At 41.1% G+C, this 27,242-nt stretch overlaps 1 protein-coding gene across 1 annotated transcript in view; it reads right to left on the bottom strand.

Annotated features, from left to right (window-relative positions):
• The window catches only part of ARHGAP25 (Rho GTPase activating protein 25), an 87,075-nt gene that overhangs the window by 4,790 nt on the left and 55,043 nt on the right, over positions 1-27,242 (bottom strand). The window contains exons 3-9 of the mRNA XM_018572126.1: positions 26,762-26,849; positions 21,486-21,605; positions 7,352-7,559; positions 5,982-6,114; positions 5,086-5,159; positions 3,503-3,624; positions 2,290-2,489 (exon numbers count right to left, since the gene is read on the bottom strand). Of these exons, the coding sequence (XP_018427628.1) occupies positions 2,290-2,489; positions 3,503-3,624; positions 5,086-5,159; positions 5,982-6,114; positions 7,352-7,559; positions 21,486-21,605; positions 26,762-26,849 (945 nt within the window). The remainder of the gene's footprint in view (positions 1-2,289; positions 2,490-3,502; positions 3,625-5,085; positions 5,160-5,981; positions 6,115-7,351; positions 7,560-21,485; positions 21,606-26,761; positions 26,850-27,242) is intronic.

Here is a 27,242-nt window from a genome sequence, read left to right as displayed (position 1 = left end):
GTTCCCCCCCCCCCCCCCACCAATACAATTTCTAATGCTTTTTACTTCAATATTCGGTTTCTAATCTCAAGTTCTCCAGTTATATTTTAGTTCTGCATATCAGCTGGGTGGGACACTTTTAAAATTCACTAGCCCACCCTCCCTAACTTTAACCTAATTTAACTCAATCCCCATCACCCAGATGGTTGCTTACCTCCATGACAGCAGCAGCCATCTCCTTGGCCTGAAATGGCTGGCCGTGTCAACGTATTGACTACCCATAGACTTGAAGAAATAACTCATAGCATCTCTGGTGTAGGAATATGGCCCTATTTAAATCTATTGGGAGTCTCTGCTCATTTACTCTGCCAGCATTGGAAAAGATTTTGGGCAAAGGTATGTAAACATTGGAGAAGGTTGTCAAGTAGATGTAAGTAGGCATCTAGGTAGGGGGATTCTAGGTTATATTAGATTAGGGGGCTAGGAAGGTGGGTATTTGTAAAAATGTGAATATTGTAATAGTGGCCTCCCCACAATCTTTAAAATGACACGCCGTTTAAGCCAAGGTTGCAGCAATTCATCATGGCATACCTACAGTATATATGCTGCATGTGAAACAACCTGAGTGCAATGTATGATAATGGTGGCATTCACAGCTATATCCTCATAGGGAGTTTTAGTTGTTATACACTGAGTAATGAGTAACAATGAGCAAGATTATTATGACCACCCCATCCCATGGGCCACGAGATGACTCCACGAGATGACTTCGTTGGGCCGCCTCGTGACTCCACGAAGATGTTAAAGGTGATGCGAGGAATCTGACACTGCATTGTTGCCCTTCTGTTGTCTTTTTTTTTTCCTTCTGTTGTCTTTTTTTTGTGTGAATATTTGTGTGAATATATATATATATATACACTGAGTGGCCAGATTATTATGACCACCCCATCAGTACTTCGTTGGGCCACGAGATGACTCCACGAGATGACTTCGTTGGGCTACGAGATGACTTCATTGGGACGCTTCGTGACTCCACGAGATGTTGAAAGGTGATGCGAGGAATCTGACACTGCACTGTTGCCCTTCTGTTGCCTTGTACCAGTCTTGCCATTCTCCGTTCTGCCCTAACATTGACTAGTCGCTGACGGCCACAATTCGCACATTCAGACCCAGATTTTTGGCTGACAGTCCAGTCTTTAAACACTTTAACAACAGCTGCTCTTGAACATTTAACGAATTCTGCTGTTTTGCTGATACTCGCTCCATTGCTCCGAGCGCCAACAATCATCCCACGTTCAAAGGCTGTTAAATCGCGTTGTTTACCCATATATTCAGAAAAAAAATCACTTCTACTGTCGTGGTAAACAACCTGCTTCCCTATTTATAATGGTCTGGCCGTCTAGCAACTTCAGAGCAAAATTATAGCTAATTATAGCTAATTTGCCTACAAACGTCAGGTGGTCATAATAAACTGGCCACTCAGTGTATACCATCTATTATGATGCCCCCCTTAATCTGTTTCTCTTCCAAAAATACCTTCTTGCAGTAAGGCTGTTATGACAATTACTGTGGATGGATCTTGTTGATGGAATGAAAAAGATAAGCAATACTGTAGTGAAATGTGTGAAATGTTTCAAAAAGGTGCAAAATGCAATGAGAAATCTGCCATCACTATGGTTGCCACCTTTTCTAGGAAACCCACCCAGAAAGGGTGGCAAGTTTCTTGTCTCTTTTCTGTTAACAATATTAACACAAAACCTTAGTAGCAACTTAAAGCCACTAAAGATTTCCTCTTTCACTGATCTGACTTCAGTAATGCTATGGTTTGCTGCATTCTGCAAATTGCAAATGATCTTTACACTGCCTCATGAAAGTGTACTGGTGCTCCCATAGTAATAAATACATTGCCAGTAGGAATTAAAAGCAAGCACCCATTAGTTTCTGCAGATACCATTTGTTATTTTCCTGACTATTTCCAGAGCCTAACACTCAGGGTTTTCTAATATGCCAATAATGACTATGGTAACTTAAGTTTAGCTCACACCAGCTCCCTCTTGAATTTTAAGCCTAATTGGCAGTGAATCCACCCTTCGAAGATGGGACCAACTATGATGTCTAGGAGGCAAGAGGGAGGAGGCCTAAGCTTGACCTTTGAGTTTCCTTTTTGCATAATAGTACACCAGGTCTTAGGGCTCATAGGGCATTCTGAAAGACATCAAAATCTTTGTGCAGACACCTTTTTTTATTTAGCATCATATAAGTACAGATACGTTTTAAATAATCCTGAAAGTACTTCATCAAACACTTTACCCCATGAACTATAGGAGGATCTCCTGAAGGTGAAAAGCTTTCTTCAGCAGCATCCCAGCCTACTGAACTGCGTGGCACCTGTCCCATTTTGAAATCGTTCTTCTGGGAAGCAGGTTCTGGAGGCTGATCATTGGTTTTAGGAAAGAACTTCTCATGGAGGCTGATCATGACTGTCATCAGCTTCTGGATCTGAGGAGCTCCTGCAGGGAGGAATGACAATGAAAATTTACTGGACATACAAAAGGTTAAATATGAAGCACAATGTATTTCTTGACTGTAGCTAGGTGGAGGGCAGCCAAGTATTACAAACTACAGAAACAAACTATTGATAGAAAACATATCTGGTTTATTGAAAAAAACTAGACAAAGTCCAGAGGGAAAATTCCATTATATTTATACTGTATGTATTCTGAAAGGTTACATCTATTATAAGCTACCACGTCAATTTCTAATGGTCCATTTATACCAATTTGCTTTGCTGTGAGTTCAGATCACTACATAATGGACTCAGTTGTGTTTTTGATAGCAGTAGGTCTCATTTTTCATTTGCTCATAGCAGCCAAACATTTTTTTATTTTCTCTTTCGAATACAAATGCACCAGACAACAACACAATTCTGTCCCATTTCCTAGGGATGTCCTGAAACCAGCCCTTTAAATTTTTTAACCGCAGTAGTTCCCACCCTTGGGGGACCTCGGTAGCCTGCTGGGGCCTTGCAGTAGCTGTCCCTGGCGGTGCCTGTCCGGTTCTATATCTCCTCCTCCTCCTTCCTGGCACAGGCACAGCCCCACACACAGCACAGTACAGTCCCGGAGACGGCACTCTCCACACAGCATAGCCACTGCCCGCAGAGCCATGCAGAGATCCACATGCCGCCAGGGTGAGATTGCAGCCTGGTGAGATGTATGCTGCTCTGAAGACACACATGTATGCTGCTTTGGGGACATGCATGCTGCTCTGGGGACGCACATGTATGCTGCTCTGGGGACACATGTATGCTGCTCTGGGGACATGGCTCGTTGCCTCCAAATCCAAAGCATAATAATTAATTTTATCCAAAACTTTATGCTGTACACATCTCCTATATTGTCATAAAACGTTTGTTATCTTATTTTTTCAATATGGAATATTAAAACCGTCCTATTTTTGCCATCCCAATGTCCTGTTTTTAGCTCAAGGAAATATGGTCAGCCTAGAAATTAGGGAAGATTACCTCTCATTAGGGCCACTGGGTCCTCTGTCTTTGGTTTTAGAAGGTTGACGCCAATCACCATGGCTAGGTTTTCTACACTCATCTTGTTTACACTGGAATTATTTTGTACTTTGTAAAGAAATCTGCAATAGCATGAGAATTAATACAGAAATATAAATACAAACACGTAGCAACATACAAAACTGTATAAAACGTGAGGAAACTAAACACGAAAAGGTGTAGATAGTGGACATTTTATTTAATCTATTCAAGAACATAAGAATATTATATAAAAGAACACAAAGAAAAAGTACAGATAAATATTTCATAAGTCCATGCATCCAAATATTTGTTTTGATTCAAGGTAGAGACATAGAAAGGCTGAAGATAAATTATGCGCAAAGATTCTGCCCCCCTCCACACTCATTATTGCTACTCTACCAATTGTACCATCAGTGCCATCAGTTGTCATGTTTCAATAAACCCAGAGCCATCCCCAGTCTCTTAAAGTGGTAAAGTATACCACTTTGTAATTTTTTTAGTTTTTCTTCTAATGTGCAAGTATGCAGAGTTTATTTGCACATTACAGTGCACTTACCTTACAAGTGTTCCCTTCTCAAGTGCTGCCAGATCAATCTCCAATCCTCAGCGCTGTCCCCTGCCGCCAACACTTCCAGGTTCTTAGTACTCTTCTTAGAGTGGCCACTGAAGATTTAACTCTTACACATGCACACAGGAATTGGCACCCGACCCATTCATGGCATCATAAAGATGTGTGTACACTTCACAGTGCATCACTGGGGACAGACAGAGGAAGATTTTTTTTGGCAGAGAGACTTTTCATGTTTCTTCTGCCAAAACCCGGACTTCCCAGTAATCTTTTTTTAACTTTACTTATTCTTTAGAATGTATGTAAACTAGGAATGCACCGATACCGATACTAGTAATTGGTCATTGGACGCCGCCCAGCTTCCTGATTGACCGTGAAGCCAGCTCCTCCCCCCCCCCCAGCTTCCTGATTGGCCAGAAAACAGGCTCCATGCTTCCTCGTCACCTGGTGTGGTGGGTATTCGGTATGTACCCCCAAAAAAAATATTGCTAATTGTACTCGATACCAAAACAACGGGATCGCTGCATTCCTAATGTAAACTCTAACAATATATTTCTCTTATTTTCACCTTTTTGATCTGCAAAATATATATTTAAAAGTGTTTTGTTATATCAGTTTGATAAGTGAAGAAAATACCATAATTTTTTTTCACGAGAATTCTTGTGAGGTGATAACTTCCTCCGTTCTCATGTGAAAGAGAAAAGTAGGAGTACACTATATTTTTGTGCTTTACGTGGCAAAACACTAGGAAATGGGCATGTATTTTCATTTTTTGTTGTTTTTGCAGTAAAGGAGAAGACCCTCCTATATCATACAACCCCATATGCTCTTCTTGCACTCTGGTGATGGACCATCCTTGTATATTTTGTCTTCCTGTGCAGGTGTGCGGGCTGTGCAGTCTGGTTGTCCATCACCCATTAATGGGGAAAAACAGCAATACAAAGAATTATTTAAGTTAAAAAAAAAATGATACCAAGTTTCGTTAAGACTTTACCTGCATATAAAGCAAAGGAGATTGTAATTTTCTTTAGGAAGAAGCATTATTTGTTTTCGAAGTTCTTCATGACCCTGTAAGCAGTAGATGTAAACAGGGTTATACTATTATCAGAAGTAGTAATGGTCCATAAAGTTTAACCTATTCCAATACTGCAGCAGAACTCCACATATCACATGCAGTATGGCGGAAGTATGTGAATCATTACAAACCATTTGGCAGCAAAGGGTTTGTGTACTGGGTGTTTGCTCGGGTCAGAACTTATTTCATCTCCAGTTAAAGTGTATGTAGACCCTAATAATGAACTTCTCATATTTGCTTATTTTTGGTCCGTTAACTATACCCGTGAAATCATTTTGTTATATATATTCAATAAATGCAAAAACATACTTATTATCATAAATTTAGAGCTAGTTAATGCATACTTCTTGTGTTTTCTCAAGGAGTCTAATTATCTCTTCTATCTTATCGTATCTTTGATTACAGAATGTAATGTCAATTATAGTATATCACAGGGATGAGCTTGAAACAGTGGCTACTTTACAACACACACAAGAACCATGGGGAACAAAAGTAGCCACCCTCCAGAAGGAAGGACAGTGTCAGCACCAATTCAGAGATGATTTGAGGATCTACAGCCGAGTGATAAACAAATAAGAAACATTTTTGTTAATAATTAAGGTACTTGGTTTAACTCATGACTTTAGTTTCACTTTAACTTCCTTCCCTCAACACAATTAGTGTAGAGTCACTTTCTCCTGCACTGGAGTGAGGATCAAGGAGGCAGTTGCCAACCACACTAAGATGCTATATAAGAGATTCAGACCTTGCCGATGCTTGATAAGCCCTCTTCTCCCCAGCCATATGTTCATTCATATCCCAGTAGTGTAACCTACCTTCTCCTCATCAATGTTCATAGTATTTTCACAAGCAAGACAGTCCTCATACTGCGACCAAGGGAAAACTGGCTCCGGCAACTCCCTCAGGTAGAGTTTAAACAAAGAAGCCACTGTATGGACATCTGTATCACTGCAAAGGGAGATGGAGGGTGATGAAAGGGTGTAACTGTATTTAGCTAAACACACAGTAAAAATACTTATATACAGTATGAACTTTTCTATGTGCCAAAGGACTTGTAACACTATGCAAACATTGCTGTCATTCACACAACTTTGCCACTCTGCGCAGCTGGACAGATGACACCTGTTTCCTCCCTTAGCATTGCAGCTTCCTTTGTCAGTCATTCTTCTCCAGCCTACTCTTATGGCAACCATTTCTAATTTATTGCCCAATGAGCAGACAGGCGACAAGTGAAGCTGTAAAGGTAAACCAGGAAACAGTAGGCTGATCTTCCTGGCTGTGCAGTACAGCAGGATGTGTGAATCATATCAGTGGCCAAACAGAATTACAAACTCTTTTGCTGATAAAATATATATTTAAAATATATATGTATTTTAACAACGCGTACTGCTGTTTTTTTTCTTGTTTTGTAAATCTAGTTTATTGGAGAGATAACTTATCAAAGAAGTATAGTGAAAATTATGTGACTTTTCAAATGCATTAGCCTGTTAATTTGTAACATTTAGCTTTTTTTTTTGTGACGTACTGCATCGCTCTATCTTATGAATGCAATGAAACCAGCTCTCTGATCCAGAAAAAACTGAAACTAGGGACAGCTAGGAAACTAGAATTGTGCATTCAGAAAAACCTGTAAATCACCAAAATCACTCTGGTGGCCCAAGAACTACACGTCAGCACGACTAATGCAGGTTCCATAGAACAGCATTTCATGTGAAGACAATAAGAGCATTTCACCAGTTGAAGTGAAGGGGTTTGAGGTGAACGCCGAGTTAGTGGGAGGTGGGAACAAGTAAGTAAAAATGCTTTACTCCAGTCCAATGCTGCTCATTGTTTTCCTTGCAGGAGGCTCTGACATGAGGAAGCAAAACTCTGCCTCAAACATAACGGCAGCCTCCGCACAGTGCAGAACAAGAGATGGTGAGTCAGGAATGGAGAAAAGATCAGCTCCAGGGAGACCACAGGCAATACTATGGATCCGTTCTTTGCCCTCCAGGTGCCATTTGGTGGGCACTGCTTCCAAAGTTCAGTTTCCTTTTAAGGCTGACAGAAGGTCAGAAACCATCATTGCTTTAGTGTCTTATTAAATAAGCATAATTATTCCCACTTCACAGGGAAGAGTGTGCAGCTAATTATTATTAATTTCTTTAAAATGAACAAAGAACTTGTTGGAGATCATTTTGAATACCTGGTAAATGATGGTCGCTCTCCCGCATCAAAAGCTTCTTTTAGCTGTTTGACCAGGTTATCCTGTCCAGGGAGACGGAATATCCCTTCTTCATTCAGGCCATTCTCCAGGATAAAGTCTGCACACTTTTCCATCAATAAGGGGACCAAGTGCCTTCCATACTTCCTTTCATATACTATGGTGTCTGCGAGACGCTGGCCAAACACAGCTGCAACATAAAGCAAAGGAAGGAAAAACATTAATTAAATTGTATCTATACCCAAAACTCATTTTAGTTTTAGTTTTGGATAGAGTGAGAAAGGATAAGAACCCCTTGTGATAGTAATGGGGCCTGGGCACCCAAACACTAATTCAGAAACCCTGTCATCCCCTCAGTTTGTTGAAATTCATTACTTTTAGACCTAATTAAATCAGACTGCCCATTAAACAACATACAGTACATGTTTTTTTCTTCAAATTCCAAAGCACAAGAGATGCTTATCAGACCTGTGTTGAAGCTTTTTATGCCCCACTCCTAATGGGGTACAATAAAGCACTGAGTGACAGCCAGAATACATGGCAAATCCCAGCCAATACACATAGATGGCCTGGACTAATAAGGGCCAGTTGAACCTTAACTAGCCCTGCCAATAGAACTTGTCCAAAATTCACCCAGCATTTAAACCTTTGGACCTGGGGGTAATACATTAATAATGAATATTTACATTGATGTGTCATCCAACCCTGATCACAGACATACCGGGCACTCCTGGCTAAGGGAGGTACAGAGGGACAAAGACACACATTGCTCCTTCTGAAGGGGGAATACATCATGGGAGCGAGCTTGGAGTTGTGGCTACTTTACAACTCACACAGGGACCATGGGGAACAAAAGTAGCCACCCTCCAGAAGGAAGGACAGTGTCGGCACCAATTCAGAGATGATTTGAGGATCTACAGCCAAGTGATACACAAATAAGTTACATTGTTGTTAATAGTTAAGGTACTTGAATGCATTTCTAAGATTTGACTCCTGAGTTTAGTGTCACTTTAAGCTTGTTTCTACACTCTAAATAAGAACTTAAAGTATCCTTGTCTCTGTGGGGAGCATTACCATATTGTAAAACCTCTTATGTTCCTGTCTGGAGAGACAGTGAGCATCACAAGCATTGCTTAAGATTAGAATTGTCACAGCATTTGCTGGGAAATGAATTAAATGAATGCATTAATTAACGCATGACTGTTGGATTCATCAATTCTGTTGTCCTTTCTTAGTTCCATTAAAGAAACACACAGACTGCGTGCATGGGTTTTAACGGCCACAGCAGCCCTTTATTTAAACAAATAACAATTTACCGATCATAATAACCATGAATAACGGACCAAACAATATTAACCTAAAAACTGTTGTTACTATAAGGGGTCCCTTGGAGTCCGTTAGCCCAACTAAGACTATTGTAACTCCACCCCCTGTCCCCAGCTGCACCCCCAGCGCCTCGGGGGCAATTCCAGCATTATCAATGCCCGACTTCCAGAAGGGGCAGGGTTCCTATCCACAACTGACCCCACCAAGGAAGCCCCAAACCACCAGATGCCCCCCATTTATCTGCACATCTCATATTGTATTTTGACCCCCAAAGACCTAACCTACCAAGCTGCTGTGACAAAATAGACATTGCAAAGACCACCTGCACTGAAAATAAGAGAGGCAGGGGGGACAACTTGCTTCCTTCGTCGACTTTCCAGAAAGAACTCCAAGCAGCCCTTGCAGTCCCTTCCCATGCAGTTCCTCCCGGCCACCTGACCTTCTCCTCCAACCAGCTAAGCCCTCTAATTATTCATAATCCTTAACCCTTTCCCCTGGGACGATTCCTCCCCATAGTCATCTAGCCCCTCCTCGTAATATCTCCGAGTCTGTCTTTAAAAAAAGGGAAACAAAAGCAGTTCCCAGAATTTGTGATTTCAAACTAAAGACAGTGGGGTGGACTGGTGCACAACAGATATGCTTGAATAAAAAACTGGAGCCCTGACCTGTGTGTATTGAAGCATACCTTTATCATATTCTGATACTAGAAAATACTCAAATTAAGCAATTACAACATTTCTGCACAGTGCTGAAAAAACAGTAGCTGCCAATGCTTGGCTAAATGTTATGGCAGACAAATTACTAATGAATCAGAAATGTCCTGAGTTTATGTAGTTCTACAATTTAGGAAAGTAAAGGTCAGTCTTTGTCAATGGCATGCCACCTAAGGTGTGAACCCTTAACCCTTTGCTGCTGGAGTTGTTTTTCTGTTTTTTTGTACACATGTTAAAATACACATTCATACATAGCCCCTTCCCACCCATCACTGATTGCTGGCAGCTAAGAGTCTTTTAATGAAGCTGACAGTGAGCAGAACCTAATAGGGAAGCTGGGGGACTGGTTCCCCATCAGGTCCACTCTGCTAGTGATTGACAGCAGGCAGTGGGCAAATTCCATAGCCAATAGCAAGCTGTCTATTGGCTATGGCTATTGAATACATTCACTGCCTGTTGTCAATTACAAGGCTCTGCCCACCTACTAGTAAAACTTTGCTTCATCACTGTGTGACAGGTGGAGTAGCTGTGGTGGGCTGCATTGAGGGCACTCCAGTCTCAGTGCAACTCTGCATCACTAAGGTCAATGCTTGCACCATAACTATGTAACTGCTTCAAACAGTTACATGAATCTGGGGAAAGCCCCGATATTTGTTTTGCAGAAGTATGGCTGAATTCTAAAGAGTGTTGTATACACTCTTTATGAATTCCCCCAATGTTCTTAACACACCATTTATGGACTCTGGAAAGTGTACATCCCTTCGCTGCACATTAAGCTAGGATTCATGAAGAACTTTGTTAAGGCAAAGGATCAAAATGAACTCGGATTTACTTATGTGAGAAAGACATTTCCTAGGATTAGTAATGCTAAGATCAAAGAAGGAATTTTTGTGGGACCCTAAATTAGGGAATTCATTGAAGAGAGAAACCTGATGACCAGTCTAAGCAGGTTGAAATAGCTGCATGGCTATCTTTCAAGAGTATTTGAAGGAAAACAACTACCAAGAAATAGGGAATGATGTTTTGAAGTCATACAAAGCATTGGGATGTATCATGTTTTTGAGGGCCCATTCACATGTAAGCATTCTGTTTCGGTGCATTAATGCACAGTTGTTAATGAGCATTGTGTTAGGGCAACATATTTATTATGCATGGGCTAGCAATATATGACAACAAATTAAAAAATGCGCATTAGCCTTTCGTAAAACGCAACGTGCCATAGTGCATGTAAGCATATAAAGTACTGTATATGTGTTGAGGTTCATTGTGATGCATAGCACATTGGACTCTATAATGCATTGGGGTACCACGTGATGTTGAAATGCACCTTTTAACGCATACTGCCACAACACATAAGTGTGAATAGGCTCTAAAAGTTAATTTCTTGCATTCGTATCTATATTTTCTTTCTGAGAACCTCAGAGCAGTCAGCGATGAGCCTGGTGAACGGTTTTACCAGGGCATTTCTGATATGGACAAACAATATCAGGGTGAGTGGACTCCCAGTATGTGTATCGACCTCTGCTGGACCCCTAAGATGAATGATCCTCAGGCCATGTACAGCAGGAAATCATACACTTCTAACTTTTTCGATGATTCCACTATGATGTAAATACTGGAAATACACATAAAGCATTAGGTTTAAATTGTGTGTCACTCAGAGTCTCTGCGTAACAGGGAAATTCCAATTAGTTACTTGAATCTAGAACCGAAAAAAAACTGTGTGATTCATCTATTTTAGTTCATGTCACAAAGAAAGTGTTGGCCAGTGTTTTCTGAGCAAATGGAATAAGTTATTCTGAGTTTAATATAAAAAGCAGAAGTACCCTAAGGGATACATGCTCCATTGGTTGAGACTCATTGCTAGATAATGTGCCATGAGCTCAGCGGTGTATTTACAAATGCTGCTGCCCTAGGCAAAACAGCAGCGCCGCCCCCCCCCTCCCTACTGACGGCCGATCGTCACCATCAGCACCCCCCCCGGGGTTGACGCCGCCTCACCATCGGCACAAGCCTCCGATCACCACTCGCCCGGCATTCAAAGCGCCGCTGCCAGCTGGACACCGCCGCAACCCGCCGTCCTCTCAAAGCGCCGCTGCCTGCTGGACACCGCCGCAACCCGCCGTCCTCGTCCCCGCCGGCCGTCCTCGTCCACGGCCCCGCTGCTACTATAGCCTCCGGTTCTCTTCCCTTGATGAATACATTTATCAAGGGGAGAGAACCACAGCAAGTGCCGCTCTCAGGGAATCTGCTGCTCCAGGCAAACGCCTTGTTTGCCTCGCTGCAGATACGCCCCTGCATGAGCTTATCTCACAAAGGAGTTACAGTTTAAAACATAATAGCAGAAGTGTGCCCATTTCCGCTTGTAGCTACTGTTTTAGTTGACAGATTTGGCACAGTGCAGCAATGTGTCACTAAAGCATATTAAGCTTGATTTAATAAGGCAAAGGTGAGAAACAGGGTGAATGAAATGCAACTGCTTCTGGCCCCATGTAGTTCAGCTGCCAGCAACTAACTGCTCCCCTTTCCCTCTTTTACCAGCATTGTAATCTGTATAACAAAAATAAAACACCCTTCATCCCCCTATTTTACCTATTCTTAACCAGGGTTCTGTGGAACCCTAGCTTTCCTCCAGGGGTCACTAGTGAGTATTGGTGGATTGATCTAGTGCCTGACAGTGCTTTCATACCGTAGTTGTGGTATTATTGTATTATTGTATTATTGTAATACCACAATATTATTATTGTGGTATTATATATCTCGTCTTGACTATTGCAACTCTCTCCTCATTGGCCTACCTCTACACAGGCTATCCCCCCTGCAGTTTATCATGAATGTAGCTGCTAGACTTATTCACCTAACCAACCGCTCAGTGTCTGCAACCCCCCTCTGTCAATCCCTGCACTGGCTTCCAATAGCCCAAAGGATAAAATTCTAAATATTAACAACCACTTACAAAGCCATCCACAACTCTACCCCCGGCTATATCTCAAACCTGGTCTCAAAGTATCTCCCTAACCGTCCCCTCCGCTCTTCACAAGACCTCCTGCTTTCCAGCTCCCTCATCAATTCCTCCCATGCTCACCTCCAGGACTTCACTAGAGTCTTTCCCATCCTATGGAACTCTCTACCCCAACCTGTCCGTCTATCTCCCACACTGACTGCCTTTAGGCGATCCCTTAAGACTCATCTCTTCAGGGAAGCCTATCCCACCTCGACCTAACCACTGAACCATCATGTTCTCAAACAATTCATCCCCACAGAGCTACCTCCTCATTTATCACTTCCCCCTCCCTTTTAGAATGTAAGCCCTCACGGGCAGGGCCCTCCTTACCATCTTGTCTTGAATTGTATTGTGATTGTAATGTCTTCCTTATATTGTAAAGCGCTGCGCAAACTGTTGGCGCTATATAAATCCTGTATAATAATACAAAAAAATTGTCACTCCATAGATTGAGCTCCGTTGAAACAATGATCATCAACGTTAGGGGGCTCTATGCGGACCACCAAAGAGGCATTATTCCCACTGATCACCAGTTTACGGGTCACCTCTCCCACTCACCACCAATATTAGGGGGGCACTATGCAGACCATCAATGTAAGAGGCATTATTCCCACTAATCACATGTTTATGGGTCACCTCTCCCACTCACCACCAATGTAAGAGGGCACTATGCTGACCACCAGTGTAAGGTGGCCCTTCTCCACTTCCCACCATTGTTAGGAGGACCTTGTCTACTGATCACATGTAAAGGAACACTACACTGAGTGGCCAGATTATTATGACCACCCCATCAGTACTTCGTTTGGGCCACGAGATGACTTCGTTGGGCCGCCTCGTGACTGCACAAGATGTTGTAAGGTGATGCAAGGAATCTGACACTGCACTGTTGCCCTTCTGTTGTCTTGTACCAGTCTTGCCACTCTCCATTCTGCCCTAACATTGACCAGTCACTGGTGGCCACAATTAGCATGTTCAGACCCAGATTTCCGGCTGACAGTCCAGTCTTTAAAACAGTTTAACAACAGCTGCTCTTGAACATTTAACTAATTCTGCTGTTTTGCTGATACTCGCTGCAATGCTCCGAGCGCCAACAATCTTCTCACGTTCAAAGGCTGTTAAATCGCATTGTTTACCCATATCTTCAGAAAAAAATCACTTCTACTGTCGTGGTAAACAACCTGCTTTCCTATTTATAATGGTCTGGCCCTCTAGCAACTTCAGCGCAAAATTATAGCTAATTATAGCTAATTTGCCTACAAACGTCAGGTGGTCATAATAATCTGGCCACTCAGTGTACAACTTTCACTGTCTGTATCTCTTTACTGGCCATTAGCAATTAATGAAGTTTTGCATTCAGCCTTGCATTAGGCCCCCTGCACAGCAGGCACAGGAAAGGAAGGCAATGTCAGTTAATGGAGGCACTATAACTTAGTACAGGAGGGGAGAGGAAGTGATGATGTTGTCTTTGTGTTCCTGTTTACTCATTTTCCAATCAGAGGCAGGGACCAACTTCATATCAGGCTGCATTGCTTATAGTAAACCTTTCTGTTCCCCAAGTATGTACACCTTTAAAATGGGCAGCCTAAGCAGACTAAACAGAACTGTTTATGATATTCAAATTCTGACTTTTAAATATCAAAAACTTATTTTTAAAAAGAGAAGCAGGTTACTATTTGATCATTTATAATCCCCAGCAAGTTTTATCTTAGTTTAGATATACTAGATTATATATTTTAATCTATCCATATATCATTATATCACTAGTTAAAGTGTTAGAGGGGTTCTTTGTACTTAAAAAAATGTAGTTTTTTTGGCCATTTTTAAAATATTTTTTAGGAATCTCCTACATGTATTAAATGCCTTACTGATTTTCAATATTTGAACAGCAATGGTCTTGAATAGTAATATTTGAATAGCAATGAACAACTCGGATGGTAAACATGGTAGTGCAAGTTCTGTTTTTGTCACTAGGCTTCTCCCCTTGTGCCCCATTAGCAAGCAGCCCCACGATGAGAGGCTTTACCCAATTGTCTAGTAACCAGATCCTCTGGAGGAAAAGCTATTTGCTAAATATAAATGTTTTTTTTATCACCTAAATGCAACATAAAAAACTCAGATAACAACTCACATCCCAATATCATGTTGATATAGGTCTTCCCTACCTCTGTGCTGCAGTTTGACATTCCTCCTGAGTTTAAGGCAAATAAGTCTTGTCTTCAGAGCTGGGATGCAGCTTAAATCCCATCCTATCTTCCTATGACACTGAGGCATGTTATTATCGGTCGGGAGACCACTCACAGCTCCTGCCAGTTCCCGGATGCCTCCAGCTGTCAGTGAGAGGCTGCTGGTCTCCAGCTTGCTCTGGATGTTGTGCAGGGGCCTGCCCATACCTGCCGCTTAGACAAAAGGCTCCCTTTGTTTTAAAAAGATGAATATAAACCAGTATTTCTGCCCCCTCCCTATGAAATCTCAAAGTTTCCTGCTAATCCTTAACTCCTTCATACCAAGCAATAGTATTTCATATTAATGAAACACTTACCATTATTTCCACGTGTGCCTGTCATCAACATACAATGGACGCAGTGGCTAGAATGATCACTAGGATACATACCATTGTGTGCTCATTCATCTGTACATACAGCTGCTATGGCCAGACATATAATAGAATTGGACATAAATATGGATAAAACTGAAATTCAGATATTAGCATTCTTAGATTTACCAAATAATGATAGATTTTCCATCTCTTCCGCTTGATATGAAGTATTCTGCTAATCATTGTTTTTCCAGAGGATGAGTCAGTTATAAGTAAATTTATGTCCAATATCTTTATATCTTTAGACATAAAAAAAAATTAGTCTCTCCCATCCTCTGGAACTCTTTACCCCAACCTGTCCATATATCTCCCACTCTGACTGCCTTTAGGTAATCCATAAAAACTAATCTATTCAGGGAAGCCTATCCCACCTCAACCTAACCACTGAACCATCACGTTCTCAAACAATTCATTCCCAAACAGCTACCTCCTCATGTATCACTTGCCCCTCCCTTTTAAATTATAAGCCCTCACGGGCAGGGCCCTCCTTACCATCTTGTCTTGAGTTGTATTGTGATTGTAATGTCTTCCTTATATTGTAAAGCGCTGCGCAAACTGCTGGCGCTATATAAATCCTGTATAATAATAATAAATAAATAGCCTTATATGGACATCTCTGCCACAATTACAGGCATTTGTATAGCCACTTTAACTGTAGCCAACATCTTCATTTGCATTCTTAGGCTACAATAAACAGAATACATTTACTATAAATCAACAATTTAAAGTGACACTAAACTCCGGAGTCAAATCTTAAAAATACATTCAAGTACCCTATTAACAACAAATGTATCTTATTTGTGTATCACTCGGCTGTAGATCCTCAAATCATCTCTGAATTGGTGCTGACACTGTCCTTCCTTCTGGAGGGGGGCTACTTTTGTTCCCCATGGTCCCTGTGTGTGTTGTAAAGTAGTCACCGCTCCAAGCTCGCTCCCGTGAAAGACTATAATCTCAGGGTTAGTTTATGAATTTGTATTCAGATTGTAATCCATCACAGGAGCGAGCTTTTAGACTTTAATGATAACAAGCACCTCTTCATAATAGGTGCATATCCATTCTTCCTAGCTCCTGTGATGGACTACAATCTCAATACAAATTATTAAACTAAACCTGAGATTGTAGTTCATCACAGGAGTGAGCTAGGAGCGGTGTCTACTTTACAACTCACACAGGGACCATGGGGAAAAAAATTAGCCCCATTGGGGTAAAAGTAGCCACCCTCCAGAAGGAAGGACAGTGTCAGCACCAATTCAGAGATGATTTGAGGATCTACAGCCCTACAGCCGAGTGATACACAAATACATTGTTGTTAATAGTTAAGGTACTTGAATACATTTTTAAGATTTAAAGGAGAACTATGGGGTTAAGGCTTTTCCCCATAGTTCTCCTTAGGGTAACGGGAGGACACAAACTAGCGTCCTCCCGTCCCCCATAAGCTCAGTATACCGCGAGCTACAGCTCGCGGTATACTGGGACGCCACAGTATATCGCGAGCTACTGCTCGAGGCATACTGAGACGCCGCAGCTGAAGCGGATCCCGACAATTATGTCTGGATCCGCCCAGCTGCGCGAGTGACAGCTGGCTCTGCCTATCTAGAGGCAGAGCCAGCTGTACCCGCCGCCCTCCCTGTCCGATCCGCCAGTCAGTGCTGGCGGATCGGAGGGGGGAATCCAGCCCCTCCCCTGTCACGGCAGTTAGCTGTGACAGGCTCGAGAGGTGAGCAAACGCCGGTATGTGTTCACTCACTTCTCGATCTATTGAGCCGTCACTTCAACTACACTGGCCAGAACAAGTGTAAATAGTGGAAAACAAAAACTAAAAGAAGAAAACTAATGCACCCGCCACATCTAATGATCAGTAAACTGCAATATATTACATTTTTGTTCTTGGGTTTAGATACACCTGGTTCCTTGGGACAGGCATTGGTCTATGCAGACACGATGATGAGTACTATATTGTCTACAATAGGAACATTGTTGTACACAGTACTGTGTTGTCTTACTCAGTGGACAGTCATCTCAAGTTGCATTTCCAATTCCATGGAGATGCTTTAGTCATAGACATTGTTATATTTGAATACACATTTTTATTGGAAGCGGTGGCTGCATAAGAAATGTGACCCTAAACAATAACGGCCAAATTTTTAATTCTTAAACATATTAATTTCCTCACTCTGCTATAGAGTCATTATAGTATTTCATATACAGATTATCAGTTTCTTAATGTTGTTGCTATCTGTATGTTACAAGATAAGCCTATCTGAGATTACACTGAGACAAAAAGCACAAATGTATAAGTAACAATGTAATATAGCTGCCCTACAAACATACAAAGTATACCAAGTAACAACAATGTTTTTAAAAAACAAAGTCACTTTTCAGTAAGATTATTTTATTTAGCTAACCACATTCCCTTTAAACACGGCCACAACGTAAGTGGTATGCCTGAAGACTCTTCCTGAATGGTGACCACATTCATGTAACTCCCCACCCACAGTTTTTGAGGCTGGAGTGGGTGTTAGTTGAGCATAAGGCCCTTTTATCAGGTTTATTGTTTAACCCCATAAGGACCCTTTTGGCCGTTTTTTAGTTTTTTGCACACATGATATAATCCGCATTATAGGCCTGAAAATTACGTCAAACCCCCAAAACTATATATATTTTCTGAAAGCCAACACCCTGTAGAATAAAATGATGGCAGTTGCATATTTTTATGCTGCACGATATGGGCACACCTCTTTATCAAACCCACACATTTTTTTAAAAATGCACTTAAAGGAGAACTATGAGGTGAGTGATAGGTAGATCGGGAAGTGAGAGAACACATACCGTCACTCACTTGACGATCATCTCCCTGCAGAGAGCGGTGACTGTCAGTCACTGCTCCCCGCAGGGATTCTCCCCTCCCCGCTCCAATCCTCCAGCGCTGAGGGGAGAAACGGATGGGGGAGGGGGCAGGCATAGCTGGCTCTGCCTGTAGATAGGCAGAGCCAGTTGTCACGCAGGCAGCTGGGTGGATCTCGACAGCATTGTCGGTATCCGTCCCAGGTGTGGCGATCTCTGTATATAGTGAGCAATAGCCCACTATATAATGAGCTTTGGGTCACTGGAGGAGGTTAGTATATGTCCTGTGACCCTTAAGAGAACTATGGGATAAAAAGGTTACTCCATAGTTCTCTTTTAAGTTAATTTTAGTGCCCCAAAAAACAATACCCAATTTTTTTACAATATAAAAATTGAGGTTACTAAAAGTAACTAGACACCCAACATGCCCAGGTTAAAAATTGCATGCGTCCGTGAAATGGCAACAAATTTCAGTACCCCAAAAAGTCCATAGACAACACTTTAAAAGCACCTACAGGTCATCATACCCAACATATGTGGCGTGATCTATGTTTTTGTACGTAGGCAAATCCGATGCATGTTTGCATGACTAAGTGCACTCTCGCGGGGACTTTAAACAATTTTATTAAATTAGCTTTAGATTTATTTTATTCTATATTATTTTTTAAAACTTTTTTTTTACTTTACTTTAAATGCTATCACATACTGATAGCATTTACTGTGATAGCATATTGGTGGTGCCATTTCCTCTGTAAGGTGACACTGGGGGTCCAAAAGACTCTAAATAACCTATTGAAGTGCAAATCGCACTTCAATAGCTTATAGCTGGGCTTCAGGTGCCCGGCAATGACAATTCAGGGACCGGAAGTGATGTAATCTGCATCGCTCCCGGCCAATAGAGCAGGGAGGAGATCGGTGCATGGAAGTTTGCCGCTCTCCTTCCCAGCTTCCCGCGGGCACCCAATATGCCGGTCCTTGGCCCGCAGGAGGGGCAGTGGAGCCTGGAAAACGTGGCTGGGGTGTCAGGCTGGGGTCTCGGGTGGAGGGGCGGGCACTTTACTGGCCCATCCACCAGAATCACTTCTATTGTAAAGCCGACAGCCGGCTTTACAATTGTAAACAGAGTCTGTTTAAACGGGCCCGCTGCCAATAATGTACTATCTACGTCACTAGTCACGATAGGGTTAAACAAAGAAGGGGATGGCTTCATAAATAAGACCATTTTGCAGAGTTTGGGTCTGCTTTAACCCTTTTGCTGCCAAAGCCATTTTTGCTAATTTTTTGCATGCATACTAAAGATTGAAGAACTCCAGGGAATTTTTTTGTTAACCGTTGCAGTGGAGCTACCCCCACACTGCTCGTCTGGGTCTAGGTTAAAAAAAAAAAACTTATACTCACCCAAAGCTCCGAGCCAGCTTCTTCTTATACCAGTTCTTCCAACATCTCTCCCCCTCCTCTGCAGCAGTCTAAGGTCCTGTTGATCATCAACGTCTATAGACATGAGGATGCAGAAGAAGATTACAATGCTGCAGGGAAGGGGAGACAGACTAGAGGGAGCGCTGTGACAGCTGGCCAGTTCAGAGGTTTGGGTGAGTATAACTTTGATATTTTAGCACCTAGACACAAATTCCTGGAGTTCTTCTTTAAATGCACTAGTTAGGCCTGGAGATTACTTAAACCCCCGCAATCTTTATATTGTATATTTTGTGAAAGAAAAGACCTTGGAGAATATAATTGTGGTAGTTGCAATTTTTTATGTCACACATTATTAGCACAACTGTTTGTCAAACCCAAATTTTCAATAACAAATGCACACACGCACAATATAATACATATTACTGCTTTCATATATAGGGTGGGGTGGGGGGAGGGTGAAGCAGGTTGTTTACCACAACAGTAGAAGTGATTTTTTTCTAAAGATATGGATAAACAACGCGATTTAACAGCCTTTGAACGTGGGATGATTGTTGGCGCTCAAGCCATGGAGCGAGTATCAGCAAAACAGCAGAATTCGTTAAATATTCAAGAGCAGCTGTTGTTAAAGTGTTTAAAGACTGGACTGTCAGCCGAAAATCTGGGTCTGAATGTGCGAATTGTGGCCGTAAGCGACTAGTCAATGTTAGGGCAGAACGGAGAGTGGCAAGACTGGTACAAGACAACAGAAGGGCAACAGTGCAGTGTCAGATTCCTCGCATCACCTTTCAACATCTTCGTGGAGTCACGAGGCGGCCCAACGAAGTCATCTCGTGGCCCAAACGAAGTGGTTTCTTAAATCAGACTGTCCCCCACGGATTTCACAGATTTTGGATACACAGTATTCTAATATGGTGTTACAGTGATAATCATACTATTTAGTCCCTTACAAGGTTTTTTTGGAGGGAAATAAATCTTGATATAACATATATAATTTCCACAGAACGCTATTTAAGTTAAACTTAATGAAGTGACGTTTCAGTATCATTCTTTAGCCAACCCTGTTTCCTAGAATTCCAAGACATTTTCCTTTTTCTCAACCAGATTCCTTTGAATCCTTATCCCCCTTCTCTTGTATTTGCTAATCTGCCTCTACTAGTCAATGCATGGCCCCGGAGATACTGTATATTACTGGAATCCTTCCAAAGTCTTTAAGGAGGAACTTCACCTGTTATGCTGGCTACTTACCAGAAAACATACTAATCTACCCAGAGAATCCAGCGTTGTCCTGCTGTGATCTGTTGATATTCTGCCACAACCCTGGCTGTGCCGCCATCTTTTTTTCTGATGTCAAGGGGAGCTGGCTGTCTCTTCTGGGATTTGTATCTGGCCCCACAAGATGCCCACCGACCAATGTGAGTCCCCGCTCATGCAGCCTTCTGAGATATGTGATAGGGAGATCCCAGAAGGCTGCAGGAGCAGGGACACTTCATTTTTGTCTAGGTGAGAATGGCAGGAGGGAGGCAATTCTTGCTAAAGAAAGTGAAAACGTATACTACAAAAAGCTAAGCACAAAGCTTAGATCTGGAAAGTGAAGGAAAGTTGTGTTTCTTGCATTAAACATTTTCCCTTTTATGAAATACATTCATAGGGCATACTTGAGGGTTTCAGGGAGTATGAACTTCCTTATTGCCATACTTCAGATGTACATAGACATATGATGATGAATGCTGCCTGATTCAGCTTCTTTTGGTCTGGCTGGTGACCATGCTTTGGTTCTGACCATTGGCTTTTAATTCCATTGTGATGAATCAGAACTTGGTTCCCAGGTATCTATTAGCACCTATCTCCTCCCTCCACCAACAGGAACACCCTGCAATGAACAAGTTGGCTGCTCATCCTGGGTGTTTGGCCCCTTGTCTGCCTCCTCTTTTCCCGCCTTTCCTCTATGACCTTCTGGAACATTGTTGGTATCTGCACACGTCAGCACACTCAGTTATTGGCCACCTCATCTGACCTTCTTCCACTGTCAAACTCTCAGGCATTGTGTGTACAGTCTAGCTTCTGCCAGCCTGTTTAAAAACCTGAAGGAACCAGAGTATGGTGCGCACACATAAACTGATAAAGTTAAAGTGTGCTGGAGCAGCTGTCATTAAATCTAAACAAGTAGGCAACCTTTATCATTTAAATACATTATTGTGTACATGGCGTAATTACCTCCTGATGGAAATCCAGCTGCTTTTTTGATGGCCTTCACCCATTCCTCCATCTCAGTCGATGAACCAGCCATAAGGGTGTAGCCATCTGGAACAGGCTTGTTGGGGTCAAGAGATAACCCTGTGAATGTAGTGAAAAAGAGCAATAAACGATCAGTAAAATGAGCAGGAGTTCCGGTAATAAAGGAGCTTCCCTCAAGACCATCGTCTTGAAATTCCAGCATGTTGCCACAGGAAGAAGGTGTTCCATATGTTCATATGTGTTATTTTGACATACACTATATATTTAAAAAGCATGACGTTGATTTTGTGCTGAAGCCCATATGAACGTTCAGTTTAAACAAAAAGTGTGCAAAGTCTTATGCTTTGTTTTACTGAAATCCAGTGAATTGAAGGGACAGGCCAAGGAAAGTCAGGCTGGGAAGGAAAGTGCTGATTTTATTCAGCCAGGAAATGAGCCGAACTCTATCTAACTTGCTGTAGATTGAAATGAAGCAGTATTAGCACATAGATAACCAGACAGGAGGAAGCACTCACTGGCTTCTAAAAGCTAATAAGAAGTATGGTGGTCAGATCTCTTGACCCAGGAGCACCCTGATCCAATTACCTGCCATATAAATTATGCAGGAGTTTCACATTTAAGATTTTCTATATACACTTTATTGTGGAGAGCTCATCAATATGAATGAGACTCTTCTTGCTGCAGAACAGGAAGTGATGCTTAACAGTTACAGAGAGCACAATCAGTTACCAGAACAGGAAGAGCTCACCCCTGGCGTCTCTCTGGAGTCACTGGGTTCACGTGTATCCAGCAAAAACTGAATATAACTATTGGGTGGTTTGACACTTTAATTACTTAAAGTGATATTAAAGACAAAAGGGTTTTAAGCTATTTCCAATGCTCATTAAATCACTTACAATGGATGCTGCTCCTTGATGTTTAAATGTTTTAGTTTCCTGCGGAATCAGCTAGTCCCCTGACCACTGACCCTAATATCATGTTTTAGGGTGGCTCCTTTCTCTTTTAGGGTCCTATATAGCTACCCTTGTGTGTGCTAGTAAGCTGTATGTGTCTCCACAAACACACATGGCAAGGCAAGACGCTCACGAAAGACGCCGCATTAGCGTGTCACATCAGACAAAACGTTTGGGGCTGTCTGTTACAGCCAAAAGTTTGCGGTGAGTACGCACTCTGAAAGGGGGATGTATTGGCAAAGCACTATTTAAACTACCGAACACTGGAAGGCTCTACTACCCGTTATTGAAGTGGAGCTGATTATCACAGATACTTTTTTCTGTTCACATATACTGTATATTTTTTTGTTCACATATATTTTGTGTTGCACAATGATAGAATTGCACAGTAAGGACTAAGCCCTATTTATTTGCGATCTCACACTAAAAAGGTGAAGGATTTTATGGATTCATTTATTCCATTGTAGTGAGGATGGCACAAAGGATTGATACCGTTTAATAAGTCACGGTTTATATACATGATTTAAACCTGTAGAGGGCATCTACAATAATAGAGTTCATTTCTACAACATTATATGGTATTTTTTGTTTCACATGCCACTTGTTGTTTGCACCATAGTGATATATTCAATCACAGGTTAAAAACACTTTGCGTTTATACACTTGTATTTCATTTTTCAACATTTACTGATTGAGTTATTAGCGCTGTATACTCAGTTGAAACATCTTCAGACCCAGTGGCCTATAGTACAGCAGCTTCTAATTAACTCCACCAACACTTTATAGATCACCCATTAAACGTGGCTTTAAAGTGACATTAAACCCTCAGATTTTTTAACATAAAACAATACTGTAATGTGTGCCTTACTGTAATCCATGGTTGTTTCCCTTCTCTTTGCTGCTCTTCCTTTTAAATTTGTATCTGTTCTCATGCTGGGCAGAACTTCTGTTTTGCAGCAGACTGCCTTGTCTCAGGAATGGATACACGGTGTCTGTGTATACGTTTCTATAGGCTTGTAACCTGAGCCAGCACTACAGAAAGAGGCCCTGAGCTGAAAAGGGAAGTTCTCCCCAAACATGAGAAGACATGAGGATTTAAAAGGAAGAGCAGCAAAGAGAAGGGAAACAACCATGGATTACAGTAAGGCACACATTACAGTATTGGTTTAGGTTAAAACATCTGAGGGTTTAATGTCACTTTAACATTTATACACCAGTACACTTTGTATCGGTGGTTTGACACGATACATTTTAGGGTTGTCACATTTGATTCAGATCAATGGTATCCAATTTTGTTTTCATTGTACCATATTTACTATAATGTGGTAAAAGGCACAATTTATGGTTTATATTATACTTTTGATTTAATGATATTTATGCTCACACTTTTTTTTTAGAAAAATTGAATTCCTAGCGCTGCTCATCCAGTTATATAATATTACTTTAACCCTAGTACAAATGACAACTACATTATTGGAGAATACATATAGAGAGGAATTTATCAAAACTGGAGAAGGCAAAATCTGGAGCAGCAGTGCACAGCAACCAATCAGCTCTCTCATTTAAAATGTTCACATTTTAACTGAACAAACTAAAGAGAGAAGCTGATTAGTTGCCATGGGCAACTGCTCCAGATTTTGTCTGCTCCAGTTTTGATAAATTCCCCTCTATATGTTTTCAGACCGTCATATTTTATTCAAATCTCCGGCCATGATCCTTACTGTCCTCTTGCTTACTTACTGAAAGGTCACTTGCTATTTTCACATGTACTGGCAACCACAGGGTTATTACTTTTTATTGTAATCTAAGTGTGAAGTTTGACCTTCACTGAACTATTAAAATCCAATCCGCAGCGAAAGACAAAATATGTATTCCCCAACAGGCAGCTTGTCTGGACAAAGCACAATTTATTTGGCAGCTTTGCCAAAAATGTGCCCTTTTAATACTCCTTTTATTTGGGGGGGTAAACTTGAGACAATTGTCGTCACTGATGCAGAGCTGGAAGGAACGTGTTTGGCTCTAATATTTCAGGCAGTTAGTTGGAGCTGAGATGCAATTTACAGTTATTACTTCTGACATTTATTTAGCATTTGTGCTGTCATCAAAAGGGTTAATCCATAATACAATACAAAGTACAATGATGATGTGTAAAGTGCTGTAACCCACAGTAACCAATCAGGAATCATCTCTGATGTAATTGCATTCAATGAAAAAGACCCCGCCAGGCCTTTAAACGAATCAAAACACCATTTCCATGCAAGAGAAGTGTCCCAATGGCCCGTGTGTCCTACCTCCCCTCCGTTACAGCTTCCCAACCTCTGTCAGTCTTTTCGGCATGCTAAACTTTCAGGAATGTCCAATGTCTGTGTCCTCACCCTTCCCCGACTCTGGTTTCTTCCTCCAACCCTATTGACAGGGTCTCCTTAACTGTAACCTGAAATCTGGTTGCTGGGGCTTACTGCACTTTGCACTTCAGGTTCGTTTTATGAAATACAGAATATACGAAAACTCTTTATGTGCAATACTGATCAGGAATACAAGGCACAACATTTGAATCTGTGGCCAAGACCCTATTTCTGGGGAACTTGCAGGCCCCTGAAGTGTTCTGGGACTTCAGTTAGCATGCAATTTCCCAAAGATGTTATAACACAGGATGCCGTTAGTCTCCATTCATCATATCCAGTACTGGGAAATGAAAGATAGACCATAGAAAAATGGAGGCATTTTGTACAAAACTTTAATGCTACCTACGCTGATGTTACCAGCAACTGTTGGTGGAAGTGGAATGGCAAGTGGAACTGCCACATAGAGAGACCTGATTAATGGTCACAGCAGAGAAAGCCACCATCCACATGTACACCCACACACAAAAGTGGAAGTCACCTGTTCTGTTTTTAAAATAAGAATCTGTACAGAAAAGGCTGCATGTGTTGAGGTCAGTGGAAAAAATGATGTAAGACAACAAAATGCCCTGCAAACTATAAAACAAGACTTAAGACCATTTCCTTTATAGTTATAATTTTACACACAACACCCATATGCCTTAAGTTGGGTATACACAGAATTTTGTTCCAAAACAGTCATTTTCTGAGCATTTGTTGTACTTTCTAATAGTTAATATGTCCAAATTGACGTTTGTTTTTTAACTTAGTGGTGAAAAAATGGAAGGAGCAGGGTGGAAAATGTTTCTCGAATGAATTAAATTCTAACATTTAATGTGGATTTCATTGTGGAAGCTCCAATAATTCCAAAATAAAATGTTAAAACCAAAAGAAACAACAGATGCCAAGTCTCAATAATTCAACATTGTTGAATGATCTGATAAGTACGAATGTTCATCCGAAATTCTAACCACGTATACTCAGCTTTATTCTGAGCCTGCACACATCCATTCTGCCCTATAGGTTTACACTTGGATAAAACCAGTACCATAGTTCTTTATATTTGTCTTTGCTGTACTTTACTATTGGCAGAAAAAGACATATGGGTTCAAAGGAATAGAAGATTTTCAATTAGCTTAATAAATGAGGTGGAAAGGGGATATGTACACAGACCACCAACAAAAATGGTGCATTGACCGCCAGTGTAATGGGGGTCATTGGCACTGGCTTCCAATGTAATGTGTGTCACCGACACTGACTACCAATGTATTGTGTGCCATCGACACTGGCTATCAATGTATTGCGTGGGACTGATACTGGCTACCAATGTAATGCGTGTCACTCACGCTGGCTACCAATGTGGCTACGCTGATCATTAAATAATATCATGGTGGAAAATGGTACACATGTGTTATAGTTAATCTCTTGATCATATCACTTGTATAGTTATGCAATGTAATTTTTTTCCCTTTTTCTAAGAGTTTAGCAAGATGGCAACATATTTTTAAACAATGCCTGGAAAATAAAGGAAAAGAAAGACCTACATTGTGATTTTTTTGTTCTTTCTGCTTTTAAAATTAAGAGAAATAGGGTAAAAAAAGATAGTCAGTGCACATACACACATATCCATAATAAAACATACATATAATTACCATCAGTTATGGGAATACTCTTGGAATTATCTCCAAGGTTAGACCAGTGTGCAAAATTTAGCCAAGCCCTATGTTTTATCCCAGATTTTACACACATCGAAAGATGTCTAATTTGTAATTTGGGTCGAATTTACCACTTTGTCCTATTATATCTGGAAAATTTATCAATTGTTTGCTAAAGAAGCCTCTTTATCCTGCAAAAAAGTGTCATAGTTAATTAACAAATATTTGTTATGTCTGGTATATACCAGCCCTTTATTAAAACTTACCTGGAATAATGTCAAAGATGTATTTCCCCACGTCATCAGGGTTACAGGAGACCTCACTAACTGAGCTTCTGGGTAAAAACAGAAAGCCCTTGAAAAAAATAAAACAGATTTAAGATAATAAATATCTTATTGCGCATTATTAATCACTGTATCAGCTAGAAGAAAAAAGAATAGAAAAAAAAGTTGTGTGATCAAAATGTAAATTTTCCCTAAATATCAGGAAATTTAGGCAATATGTCACCTCTTTGACAAAATTGGAGTCAATTGGGAAGACAACATTTTTAGTGATTTTTCTTGAGCATTAGGGAAGCTCCAGAAATTTTTGACCCATTCTTGTGCCAAAAATGGCCCCTTGACTCATTATTTTAAGGTAATTTAACAAAACATTAAAGCCACATCACCCAAAAATGATCAAATACACACAGAAAATGAAAACATACAAAATAACACTAGATGAAATAAACTAAACTACCATATACCC

The sequence above is a fragment of the Nanorana parkeri genome, unplaced genomic scaffold (genome assembly GCF_000935625.1).
Source record: "Nanorana parkeri isolate BGI_ZX_2015 unplaced genomic scaffold, ASM93562v1 scaffold1942, whole genome shotgun sequence".
NCBI classification, from domain to species: domain Eukaryota; kingdom Metazoa; phylum Chordata; class Amphibia; order Anura; family Dicroglossidae; genus Nanorana; species Nanorana parkeri.
This window is presented reverse-complemented; position numbering and strand designations above follow the sequence as displayed.